The sequence below is a fragment of the Spermophilus citellus genome, assembly GCF_964194105.1.
Source record: "Spermophilus citellus genome assembly, chromosome: X".
NCBI classification, from domain to species: domain Eukaryota; kingdom Metazoa; phylum Chordata; class Mammalia; order Rodentia; family Sciuridae; genus Spermophilus; species Spermophilus citellus.
The window spans coordinates 31,226,934-31,240,937 of NC_138190.1; the positions used below are offsets into that span (position 1 = coordinate 31,226,934).

The 14,004-nt window shown below is 41.6% G+C and overlaps 1 protein-coding gene across 1 annotated transcript in view; it reads left to right on the plus strand.

Annotated features, from left to right (window-relative positions):
* Nucleotides 1-523: 523 nt before the first annotated feature.
* Nucleotides 524-14,004, plus strand: part of LOC308639006 (ferritin heavy chain-like) — a gene marked incomplete at both ends in the record, with an annotated part of 55,740 nt that continues 42,259 nt past the window's right edge. The window contains one exon of the mRNA XM_081276920.1: nucleotides 524-580. Within this exon, the coding sequence (XP_081133046.1) occupies nucleotides 524-580 (57 nt within the window). The remainder of the gene's footprint in view (nucleotides 581-14,004) is intronic.

The following is a 14,004-nucleotide window of genomic DNA, read 5'->3' on the forward strand; positions in this document are numbered from 1 at the left end:
GCACTGTGGACAGGCATCATCCAAACTGTTGAGGACTGGGCATGGTGACAATGACCTATAATCCCACTTACTTGGGAAGTTGATATGAGAGGATTTTAAGTTCTAGGCCAGCCTGGGAAACATACTGATATTCCCATCTTTTTCTGCCTTTTAGCATTGGAGCTTATGGTTCTCAGGCTAGATGTTATGCCATTGGTTCCCATAGTTCCCAGACATTCAGAGTTAGACTGAATTATACCACAAACTTAAGCCAATAGTGGGACTTCCATAACTGTATAAGTCAATTCTATTCTCATGGTAAATTTCATTCACATATATATATATATATATATATATATATATATATATGTATGTATTATATTTGTCCTACTGGTTATGTTTCTCTGGAAAACTTTGACTGATACAGGACAGAATGTGTGTATTTTGCACATGTAAAGGATAGAATATTGGGAAGGCAGGGATAAAACACTGAACATTTGTGCCCTCCCCAAATTCATATTATGAAGCTCTCATGCATATTGCGATGATATTTGGAATGGAAGCCTTTGGTATGGAATTAGATTTAGAAGCAGACATGAGGGTAGGACCTTTCCTGATGGCCTTTATAAGAAAAGACACCAGGGCTGGAGTTGTGGCCTAGTGGTAGAGCACTTGCCTGGCATGTCTGAGGCCCTGGGTTCGATTCTTAGCACCACATATAAATAAATAAAGTAAAAGATCCATTTACAACTAAAAAAAAATTTTAAAAAAAGAAAAGATGCTAGAGTGTGTCCTCCCCACCCCCTCTCTGCCATGTGAGCATACTATAAGAACACAGCTGTCTGCAAGTCAGGAAGAGTTAACACCCTGATCTCAGACATCTAGCTGACAGAACTGTGAGAAATAAATTTCTGTTGTTTAAGCTACTGAGTCTTTGATATTTTGTTATGGAAGTTGTGAGAAATAGAAAGTCTTGTGGTCCATTTTCAGAATACAGTACTCAGCCTTAATTGAATCCAATTGTATAAATTGTACCCAAGTCCTCCAATCAGGGCAAAGGGCAGCACTATGTTAGGTATATAAACCAGTGGACTTCCTGCCCAGGTGTGCTTGCTAGCCCCGTTCCTGTAACATGCCCTTCTGGCAGAAATAAAGATTTGTCTTGCCCACCCACTTTCAAGCACTTGTTTAATCTCTTGTGGAATCTCATTATATCTAACAATTTTTGCACCCAACATGGAGTTCCATGTATTACCTAGAGGTCACAGGGATCCCCCTCTTCAGAGGAGATGTTTAATATATAAGCCCACTGCCTTGTTGCAGTAGCCTTGGAGAGGGGCTGGAAACTACAATCCTTGAGCGAAACAAAGGACCCCAAATCTGAAGTGGATCAGCAACACAGGGAAAGGGCCTAAGCAGGTACAGCAACAACCAAGTACTTCTTTTGAGGTTGAGCCATACCAGGATTAAATAAGTGTGACCACAAGATCACACCTAGGAAAATGGTATGGGGGTATGCAAGAAATCTCCAATAAGGGGAACTGAGCACACTGGGGTGGTGGCGGGGGGGGGGGAGTTAAATGCACAAATGGAAACTGTTACAGGAACCTACCAAAAATGGGGAATAAAAATTCTTGGGCTAGGGACAAGAAAAAGTAATGGAACTAGTCCATATATAAAAATCTTCTCCTTTGAAGAGTTCTAAGCAAGGAGAATAAAAAGTGATGATGGTGGGAGTAAATCTTCCCCATGGAGGACAAATAAACCTTTGATTTCAACATCCACAGTGGCTGGCAGATTTTATTCCTAATGTTCCCAACTGCACAGGCTGTTTTCATTTTGGGGTCATACTTTAAAAATATGTGATAGGCTCTATTTTACCTACTAAGAAGCTACAAGATCTTTGTTTCCTGTTTTATGTATGTGTGCACACCTGTGTGTTGTATTGTTGTGTCTACATATGTTTTTGTGATGGGCACCCTATCAAAATTGGCTTATAGATAAATGAGTACACATAAGTTTAATTAATGGATTCAAATGCCTTTCAGTTCAGTGATTTAAATAAAACTTTAACAAAAAGGGTCAATCTGAATTGATAAGAGTAAAGATGCCTTTGAAATTATTAACCCCATTGCTTCTAGGCCTTTTGGCTAAGATCAAGTGTGAAATTACTAACCCAAATATTTTTTCTAGGTGACCAATCAATCAGAGTGCTGATGGATGAGAATAGTCAATGGTCAACAGTCAGAAATGATGGGCCCCAAATGAGACCTTGTTCAAAGGCAAAGGACACACCAAGATGCTAAAACGGGATGGGTGGGAAAGACGGTGGAATGAGACTGACAACATTACCCTAGTTCATGTATGAAAACACGAGTGGTGTGACTCTGTGTATAACCAGACATGAAAAATTGTGCTCTATATGTGTACTATGAATTGAAATGCATTCTGCTGTCCTATATAACAAGTTAGAATAAATAAATTTAAAAGAAAAAAGATGCTAACTAGTAGAAATATTAATGGGCAGCTTCAAGGCCTATTTCAAATGTAAATGGCCATGAGTCTCACCTGTGGGAATATTTCAGCTACCTCCTTTGTCCCAGAGGCTTGGAAAAACTGAAGGTGGGAGTGACCAGATAAGAGTTAAAAAGAAGGATTAAAATTCAGGCTAAAGGATAAAACTAATGGCCTTGATTCTTTTTCAATGCCTGTTTAATATATAAGCCCCTCAGCTAGCACACCAAAATGGGTTTTTCCTGCTATCTGGCCCCCTCTCACCCAGCGGGATCCTGATCCATTTACTCTTCCCTTTCATTGTTGTCCATGGATTTTATTCTTCAAATCTGTAAAACAAAAACCCAGGAGGTATATATGTGTATTAATAATTGTAATGCAAAAAAAAAGTACATGTATAAAGGCATAAATTGGCGTGAACATACTTTATATACAGAGATACGAAAATTGTGCTCTATAGGTGTAATAATTGTAATGCATTCCACTGCTGTCGTGTATTTAAAAAGTAAATAAATAAATAAAATCAAATAAAAAAAACAGGAGGAAGTTGGCAAAGCAAGGAATCCAGTCATGTCTATACTCTGGCTCATCTTGGAAGCTGTACAGGGGTCTTCAGAAGATTAGTGAAAGAAACTAATGCTCTATCACTTTGTTTTTCTTCCAGGAGTCCTATACTCCATTTTATATATTCTGTCTCTGTTAAAAATTCTGGGACCCTGTCAGCTAGTTAAAAATGGATAGTGTGGCTGCTGGACTCATGACTCAAGGGCCTTGCTGGAATGAGACTTCCCTCTCTGCCCTTGGCAAAGAAAATGTTAGTCTGATTTTTGCTTCAGTCTCCTTCCAAAATAGTCCATTTGCTTGAGAAACTGAGGTCTGTCTTAAAAGTATCCTAAGTCTCTCACTAGGGCTACTCCCCTGTGTGAACACAGGGTCTCTACAGAGGGCCAAATGCAATCAATCACACATGGAAGCTCTGTCTCCACTTTAATCTCCTTTCAGGGCCTCTCACCCAATGGTGGAGGGAGGGCCTCTTTGGATCCCAGGCAGAGGATTACTTCTCAGCATGATCTGATGACTCCAAGACAAAGCCCCACCCATCAAACTACCAGTGCATGAGTGAGTTGCCCCTTTCTTTCTATTTCTCTGCCTTGCAACAACCTCCCCCAGGAACATGGCACTGATCCTGTCCCACTGATAGGCAGTTTTGTCACTTTATACGTAATTGGACTACAGGGAAAGATGTTCTTATCCTTCTAGGAAGAATAGTGGGTCCTTAGGTTTCTAACCCTGCCAGTTTCCCTAGGAAAACCCCATGGCTCTCATTTTAATTACTCTAAGACATTTTGTCCACTGCCTCCTTATCTACTAGGTTAAATGAGGATAGCAGAGTCAATTAACATCTACTCCTTCTTTCTTCTGGGTCTCAAATTTTGGTTCTGTTACAGTGAGGACATCATCTTTGGCTCTATAAATTAGATTCCTTTATACAACAACCAGCATGACAGGTCTTTGATGGCCCTAATAAATAAAATAAAGAAATAAATAAAATAAAGGTCCATCAACAAGTTATATATATATATATATATAAATGAAAACAAAAGTTATAAAAAGAAAAAGGGGAGATTTGTAAGAAATGGAAAGTCTGAAAGTCTGGTGGTACATTTTCAGAATATAGTATTCAGGCTTAATTGTAGCCATCTTAATGATAGTCCCTCCCTTTTGCCCACCCCAATTTTAAAATTAGCCAATCACATAGATTATACCTGAGTCCTCCAATGAGGGCAAAGGGCAGCTCTGTGTTAGGTGTATAAACAGGCAAACTGCCCACCCAGGCACACTTGCTAGCCAGGTTCTGGTAGCATGCCCTTTTGGCAGAAGTAAAGTTTTGCCTTGCCCACCCACTTTTAAGCATGCGTTTGATTGCTTGTCGTACCTGGTATTTCTAAGAGAACCTCAAGCAAACTAAGATATCCAGGGAGCTGGCAAATACTGATGCCTGTATTCAAACTCACTCAATTATATTCTTATGCAAGTATTGGACCAAACAAAATAAAAGTTTATGGAAACTACATTATTGAATTGACAAATATCTAAAGGGGTTTGGAAACATTTCATTTGTATTGATGTTATACACAGAGACACAAACATACACAGTTTTACAAATTTTTTATCCCAAATTGATCTATCTACCATGACCTCTCAAACTAGGGCTTACAATCCAACTTCAGCTCACCAAGTTTTTGTAATGAAGTTTTATTGGAACAGGACTGTGTTACTTTGCTTTCTGTCACTATAATGAAATACCTGAGACAGTTAAATTAAAAAGAGCAAAAGCTTATTTTAGTTAATAGTTTTCAGTCTGTGATCAATTGATCCTGTTACTTTGGGCCTGCTGCAAGGCAGTGCATCATGGCAGGAGCATGTAGCACAGCAAAATCACTCACCTCATGGCTAAGAAGTAAAGAAAGAAAGAAGAGATTGAAGTCCCAGAATTCCTTTGAGGGACATTCTCAATGATTATGGACCTGCCACCAGGCTCGGCCCCCTAAAGATTTAACTATCTACCAATAATGCTACTCCGGGAAACAAGCACATGAGCATTTGAGGGGTATTCAAGATCCAAACTATAGAAAGAACCATGTCCACTTATTTACATTTTGAATATGAGTCAATAAGGAAGCCAGAGGAGCAGGAAGTGATGGTGAGAAGGTACATGTGAGGTGAAGATCTCTGAATGAAGAAGCCAAGGAAGACATCAGAAGGATGGGAGAGGGAATTAAGTATGCACAAGGCACAAGACCTAGTGCTTCACATGTGGTCACTGCACAATACATGAATTAGCCTCCCTTTTGAAATATACTACACAAAATTAAGAATTTGTTCCAGATATGGCATGACTAAGAGTGAAGGAGTATCTCAAATTCCTCTGTGGAGACCACACATCCATGGTATAACTGCAAACCTACTATGCAACCCTTTTAAGAGTTGCCTGCCTTAATTGGCTCATACAGAAATGTTCAATCAACTACAACCACCAGAACTTTCAGAACTACGAAATATAGCAACTGAGTAGCTGTAACAGACAAAATTATCTGCCCAAGTACATATAAATTGAAGAGCTTCATGGAAGCAACTATTGTTGTGCTAGTTTGCAGGGAAACCTTATCCAAGTTCCTCAGTCTGTTGGACTCAAACTACACAAATTTATATTCTTACAGTTCTGGGGACTAAGAATCAAAGATGAAGGTTTCACCAGATCTGGTTCAATTCCTAGGCATCTCTCCTTGGATTTTAGATGCCCCTCTTCTTCCTTGGTCCCTCACAGGGCATTTTTTCCTAAATGTGCACATCTGCATCCTAACCTCCTCTTCTGATAAATGAATAAGAATAATCAATGATCAGGTAATCAGGGTAATGGGCCTAATTAAGGTCTTGTTTTGTAAAGACCACATCAAGAGGGGAAGCTGCAGAAATATTAATGGGCCCTATCAAGGCCTTTATCAAGTGCAAAGACCATGAGATGAAACTAGATTCATCAATATGAATGACACCAGTCATATTCGACTAGAGCCCACCTTCAAGACTTATTTTAACTTAAATGCCTTTTTAAAGACCTATCCCCAAGTGCAGCCTCATTCAGAGGTACTGGAGGCTAAGATTCCAATATGCATTTGGGGAGCCAATTCATCCCCTGACAATGTGAATGAGAATTCCATTTCTCAAATGCTGGAAATTTATCAAGACTTCTTGTCCTATTTTAACACATATTAGAAAGGCCCAAAGAAGTTTAAAAGCTGAGAGAGAATTTAAACTGAGTTTCAGTAACATACAACAAAAGATTGGACCTCTTCATACCAAAGGAGGACTACTCTGAAGAATTATTCACCCAGTGAAGAAGCAAATAATGTCTCCTCTTTACTAAGAACAGAATGTGTAAACTGTTGAGCCTAAGAAACAAAAGACAAAGAAAACCCCATGATACCGAAGGGGATCTTTGTGCAAGGGGCGCACCTGGAGTTTCACCAAGAAGGTAGAATTCAAATTTAGATTTCTCTAAAAACAAATAAAAAGGGCTGGTATGTAGCTCAGCGGTAGAGCTCCCCTGGATTCAATCCCCAGTACCTGCACCCCACTCTCCCAAAAGAAAAGACACCTATCAGTACTTTTAATTACATCTACCAAATGGCTTTCCACTAGTGTTGTCCAACAAAGTACCTACTGGCTATGTGTGGTTCTTTAAATTCAAATGAATTGAAATAAAATATGATTTAATGTTCAGTTCCTCAGTCACACTGGGCATATCTCATGTTCCACACCCACACCTATTAGACAGCATGGATACAGAACACACCCTCTGCATTCAGTTTTGATGGACAGGACTGACTAGAACTAACTGGCCCTGATGTAATTTAACTGGTTAATCACTTCTGTGAACCTTCTATTGAAAAGATGTTTTACAGAAACCAATAAAGACACAGATTAAAGGCTGAACGCTGAAAATGTCTTTCTCATATCAGAAGGACTCTACAAGTCTTAGGTAAAAGTCCCTGTTGGGTATATGTCTTAAAAATATATTCTCTTGTTCCACAGCTTATATTCCTACTCTCTAATTTCTACATGAGATTTTTTTTTTTTTGTACCAGGGATTGAACCCCGGGTCACTCAAAACCTCAGCCACATCCCCAGCCATTTTTTTTATATTTTATTTGAGACAGGGTCTCGCTAAGTTGCTTAGGGCCTTGTTAAATTGCTGAGGCTGGCTTTGAACTAGCAATCCACCTGCCTCAGTCACCTGAGCTGCTGGAATTACAGGCATGTGCCACAGCACCTGGCTACTTAGTGAGATCTTTCGATGACATGGAGTTCTTATTTTTTTTAAGTGCTTATTTTTATATAATCTATAGCAAAGGAGTCAGGGTACCTGATTACAAAAATAGAAGGCAGTGCACTCTGATATTTTCCTTTGTATTCAGTTTTAGTCTAGTTCCATTTAAAGAATATTTCTGGGGAGATCCAACATGGCGGCGGGCACAGAGGTATCAAGTCTCTGACCTCTCCAGCTGTGTGGGCATAGGGAGTCTTAAACCATCTAAATGCCGTTTGCTCAAGATCACTAGGGATTGCAGAGCTAACGTGGATCTGGGGCAAATAGCCTGCTCCCATCAGAACACACACTGAGCCCAGAGCAGCCGAATTCGGGCTCCCGTTCACCTGCGTCTCGCAGACAAACTGCTCTGGCTCAATGCTAAAGAACCTGCGGAAACTGCGTCTCGGTCCGGGTCCCACCGAATACTGTGAAGGTAAATACCAACCAAGCCTTCATAGGCAGTGGCAACAGGATTGAGACGGGGCTTGAGAGGGCCGGTCAGGACCCACCCGTTGCTTTGGTCACCCGGCAAAGGGAACGAAATGCTGCCATTCGCATGGGATACCAACATAGCAGAGAACTGACGTCATCAGAAAGCAGCGGAGGAGATAACTTCATTGATACCAGCGGCAACAGGTGTGTAATCCCCTAGCCTCCCCCTCCACACAGCCGGGAAACCTCAAGGGCCCCTCCTAGCTCTCCCATGATAGTCAGACCGAGGGATTCAGGAGTGGCGCGGGACCTGCGGTGTGGGACACCCGGGCTGCCACTCCCACCAGCGCAGACAACTGAGGTCTCTTGCACCAGCTCCTAGGGGCGTGGCTACCAGAGGGCAAGCAAAATATGCCGAGGGCTCTCAGCCCCAAGCTCCACAACCTTAGGGGCTGAGGGATTGGCAAGCAGGGATAGTGTGCCCAGTTGTTCAAGAAGATAGGGCTCCCGTGAGCAGCAGACCTGGTGTGTAGCCAGTATTGTGGTGAGCGTCACCTGTGAATGGGGCAAGTGGCGGGGTGACTAGACACAAGAAACAGCCCGAGGCACTCAGGAGTGGAGACCCGCACAGTCGGGGAGGAGGAACTGCTGCACAGTGATTGGTTCCCGTGCACTGAGAGGAGAAGCTTGTCCCAGTGGACACAGCTTCACCTACTGGAAGAAAGTTAATCAAACTGTAAGACTGCATTTTAAATTTTTTTAAAATTTTTAATTTTAATTTTTTTTCTTTTTTAATTTTTTAAAATATTTTTTGTATTTTTTTTATTTTTTATTATCACTTTTTTGATTATTTTTTTTAATTTTTTCTTTTTTATTCTCTATTTTTTTCTTTTGTCTTTTCATTTCTTTTCAATTTCCTTATTCCCCTTTCCTTGAATTCTGTTTACTCTCATTCTCTTTAGTGACTTCTTCCCTTCCCTTCTAATACCTTTCCTCCCAAGCAATACGATGCTGTTTATGTGTAATTTACTAAATATGTATAGGTCAATGTTCCGGGACGTTATATAGTGCTACCAAGACCTTAACTTCCCCCAAATACTCCAGACCATTCTTCTGTTAATATCCCTCGTCAGTAGAGCAACCTTCCAAGGTTGCCAAGAGATACCAACCTCAATACCATCACATCATTCAACCTAAATATAAGTCCCAAGACCAAACTGCTATATGCCATCAGAATCCGTAAACAGTTTAGGAAACGAATGAATCTGCACTAAAGTGCAACAAAACACATCATCTCTAGTCATAGTCTCCCATCACAAAAGAGAGACCCCCGAGACACACAAAACCAAATAAATTTATAGGAGTAAACAGTAACTTAGCAGTCAAACAGAGCAAGAAGTAACATAAGCAGCATGAAAAAGCAAGGAAGAAAAGGAGTACAAACAATGCAGGACAGCCTAAATATACAGGAGGACCTAGAGGCATCAGAAAAATTGCCAAATAAAGAACTCAAAGAATACCTTAGACAGATGGAATGGAATCTTAGAGAGGATGTGAGACAGCAAATTCAAACAATGAAAGAACTCATTGAAAATGAAATACACAAGCAAATGAAAGAAGCAAATAAGCATCTTTATCAGGAGATAGAGATTATAAAAAAATCAAACAATAATTTTAGAAATGAAGGAAACTATAACCCAAATTAAAAACTCAAATGAGAGTATCACCAACAGAGTGGAGCAAGTAGAAGCCAGAACATCAAATAATGAAGACAAAATATATCATCTTGAAAAGAGTCTACCCAACTCAGGAAGGCTGGTAAAAAATCACGAGAAAAACATCCAAGAGACATGGGATAACATAAAAAAAACAAACTTAAGAGTCTTCGGGATAGAGGAAGGCATAGAGGTTCAAACCAAGGGAATGGACAACCTGTTGAATGAAATAATTATAGAAAACTTTCCAGACATAAAAGAGGAAATGGATGTACAAATTGTAGATGCATACAGGACACCAAGCATACAAAATCACAGTAGACCAACGCCAAGACACATTGTTATGAAGATATCCAATATACAGAACAAAGGGAAAAAATTAAAAGCTTCAAGAAAAGGAGGCAGATTACATTCAGGGGTAAACCAATAAGGTTAATAACGGAGTTTTCATCACAGACGCTGAAAGCGAGAAGATCCTGGAATAACATATTTCAAACTCTGAAACACAATGGATGCCAACCAAGAATTTTGTACCCAGCAAAATTAAGCTTCAGGTACAACAACGAAATAAAAATCTTTCATGATAAACAAAAGTTAAAAGAATTTGCAGCCAGAAAATCAGCATTGCAAAGCATATTGAGCAAAACACTACACGAGGAAGAAATGAAAAACAATAACCAAAACCAACACTGGGAAGTACCTCAGTAAGCCAGAGAGCAAGTTGAAAGCTAATCATGGAGAAACAAACCAAATTTAAAAAAAAAGATAAATAATCAAACATGGTGGGAAGTACAAATCATGTATCAATAGTAACTCTAAATGTAAATGGCTTAAACTCACGAATAAAGCGACATAGGCTGGTAACATGGATTAAAAAAACAAATACAACAATATGCTGCCTCCAGGAGACACACTTGATTGGAAAAGACATACACAGGCTGAAGGTGAAAGGTTGGGAAAAAACATACCACGCACACGGTCCTCGTAAGCAAGCAGGGGTGGCTATCCTCATATTGAATAAAATCGACTTCAAGATTAAGTTAATCAAAAGGGATAAGGAAGGACCTTATATACTGTTAAAAGGAACCATTCACCAACAAGACATAAAAATTATCAATATTTATGCAACAAATAATGGTGCTGCAATGTTCATAAAACAAACTCTCCTCAAGTTCAAGAATCAAATAGACCACAACACAACAATTATGGGTGACTTCAACACACCTCTCTCACCATTGGAGAGATCCTCCAAACAAAAGTTGAATAAAGAAACAATATAACTCAATATCACAATCAATAACCTAGACTTCACTGACATATATAGAATATATCAACCTTCATCAAGTGGATATACTTTTTTCTCAGTAGCACATGGATCCTTCTCAAAAATAGACCATATATTATGCCATAGGGCAACCCTCAGTAAATATAAAGGGGTGGAGATAATACTATGCATTTTATCTGATCATAATGGAATGAAACTGGAAATCAATGATAAAAGAAGGAAGGAAAAATCATACATCTCATGGAAAATGAACAATATGTTACTGAATGATCAATGGGTTACAGAAGACATAAAGGAGGAAATCGAAAAATTCTTAGAGACAAATGAAAATACAGACACAACATATCGGAATCTATGGGACACAGTGAAAGCAGTTTTAAGAGGAAAATTCATCGCCTGGAGGTCATTCCTCAAAAAAAGAAAAAACCAACAAATAAATGAGCTCACACTTCGTATCTCAAAGCCCTAGAAAAGGAAGAACAAAACAACAGCAAATATAGCAGAAGGCAAGAAATAATTAAAATCAGAGCGGAAATCAACGAAAATGAAACAAAAGAAACTATTGAAAAAATTGAAAAAACTAAAAGTTGGTTCTTTGAAAAAATAAATAACATCGACAGACCCTTAGGCATGCTAACGAAGAGGAGAGAAAACTCAAATTACTAACATATGAGATGAAAAAGGAAATATCACAACAGATGCTACAGAAATACAGAAGACAATTAGAAATTAATTTGAAACCCTATATTCCAATAAAATAGAAGATAGTGAAGACATGGATAAGTTTCTGAAGTCATATGATTTGCCCAGACTGAATCAGGATGATACACACAATTTGAACAGACCAATATCAATGGATGAAATAGAAGAAGCAATCAAAGGACTACCAACCAAGAAAAGCCCAGGACCTGATGGGTATACAGTGGAGATTTACAAAACCTTTAAAGAAGAATTAAAACCAATACTTTTCAAGTTATTTCAGGAAATAGGAAAAGAGGGAGCCCTTCCAAATTCATTCTATGAGGCCAACATCACCCTGATTCCAAAACCAGACAAAGACACCTCAAAGAAAGAAAACTACAGACCAATATCTCTAATGAACCTAGATGCAAAAATCCCCAATAAAATTCTGGCGAATCAGATACAAAAACACATCAAAAAAATTGTGCACCATGCCCTCCCCCCGCACCTGCAAGGTAGGCGGACCTGCGACCCACCAGCAGGTCAGGCCCAGCAACCTGCGGAGTGACAGAGCTGCCCCACGCGCCTGCAGGGTAGGCGGACCTGCGACCCACCAGCAGAACAGGTCCAGCGGACTGCTGAGGGGCAGGCCAGCCCCCTCCCCCAGTGCCTGCAAGGTAGGCGGAACTGTGACCACCGGCAGATCAGGCCCAGCGGCCTGCTGAGGGGTGGAGCTGCCCCCTCCCCCCGCACCTGCAAGGTAGGCGGACCTGCGACCCACCAGCAGGTCTGGCCCAGCAACCTGCAGAGTGACACAGCTGCCCCACGCACCTGCAGGGTAGGCGGACCTGCGACCCACCAGCAGAACAGGTCCAGCGGCCTGCTGAGGGGCAGGCCCGCCCCCTCCCCCAGTGCCTGCAAGGTCAGGCCCAGCAACCTGCGGAGTGACAGAGCAGCCCCACGCGCCTGCAGGGTAGGCGGACCTGCGACCCACCAGCAGAACAGGTCCAGCGGCCTGCTGAGGGGCAGGCCAGCCCCCTCCCCCAGTGCCTGCAAGGTAGGCGGAACTGTGACCACCGGCAGATCAGGCCCAGCGGCCTGCTGAGGGGTGGAGCTGCCCCCTCCCCCCGCACCTGCAAGGTAGGCGGACCTGCGACCCACCAGCAGGTCTGGCCCAGCAACCTGCAGAGTGACACAGCTGCCCCACGCACCTGCAGGGTAGGCGTACCTGCGACCCACCAGCAGAACAGGTCCAGCGGCCTGCTGAGGGGCAGGCCCGCCCCCTCCCCCAGTGCCTGCAAGGTCAGGCCCAGCAACCTGCGGAGTGACAGAGCAGCCCCACGCGCCTGCAGGGTAGGCGGACCTGCGACCCACCAGCAGAACAGGTCCAGCGGCCTGCTGAGGGGCAGGCCAGCCCCCTCCCCCAGTGCCTGCAAGGTAGGCGGAACTGTGACCACCGGCAGATCAGGCCCAGCGGCCTGCTGAGGGGCAGAGCCACCCCCTCCCCCCGCACCTGCAAGGTAGGCGGACCTGCAACGCACCGGCAGGTCAGGCCCAGCAACCTGCGGAGTGACACAGCTGCCCCACATGCCTGCAGGGTAGGCGGACCTGGGACCGACCAGCAGAGCAGACCTAGCGGCCCACCAGTGTGGTAGACAGATCACCCCAATTGGAAGAGGATCACAGCCACTACCTGCCCTGCAAGGGAGATTTTTCAACTATACAAGAGCAATATAAATAAATAGAGGGAAAATTTCAAAAACACAACAGTTTCACAAAGCAGAAAGAAACACGAGCAGTATGAAAAGACAAGGCAAGAAAGGACCACAAGCAATGCAGGTCAACTCAACTCTATAAGAGGTAATAGCTGCAACAGATGGAATGTCAGATAAAGAATTCAGGATATACATGCTTCAGATGATCTGGAGTCTCAAGGAAGACATGAGACAGCAAAATCAGACAATGAAAGATCACTTTGACAAGGAATTACATAAACAAATCCAAGAAGCAAAAGATCAATTACACAGGGAGATAGAGGTAATAAAAAAACAAACAAATAGAAATGCAGGAAGCAATAAACCAACTTATAAACTCAATTGAGAATACTACCAGCAGAGTAGATCACTTAGAAGATAGAACATCAGACAATGAAGACAAAGTATTTCAACTTGAAAAGAACATAGACAGCTCAGCAAGACTGCTAAGAAATCATGAGCAGAACATCCAAGAAATATGGGATAACATTAAAAGACCAAACTTAAGAGTCACTGGGATACAGGAAGGCACAGAGCTCCAAACCAAAGGAATAAACAATCTCTTCAATGAAATAATACGAGAAAACTTCCCAGACTTGAAGAATGAGACAGAATCTCAAAACCTAGAAGCCTACAGGACGCCGAATGTGCAAAATCATAAGAGATCTACACTTAGACACATTATAATAAAGATGCCCAACATACAGAATAAGGAGAGAATTTTAAAAGCTACAAGAGAAAGGAAGCAGATTACATTTAGGGGTAAACCAATCA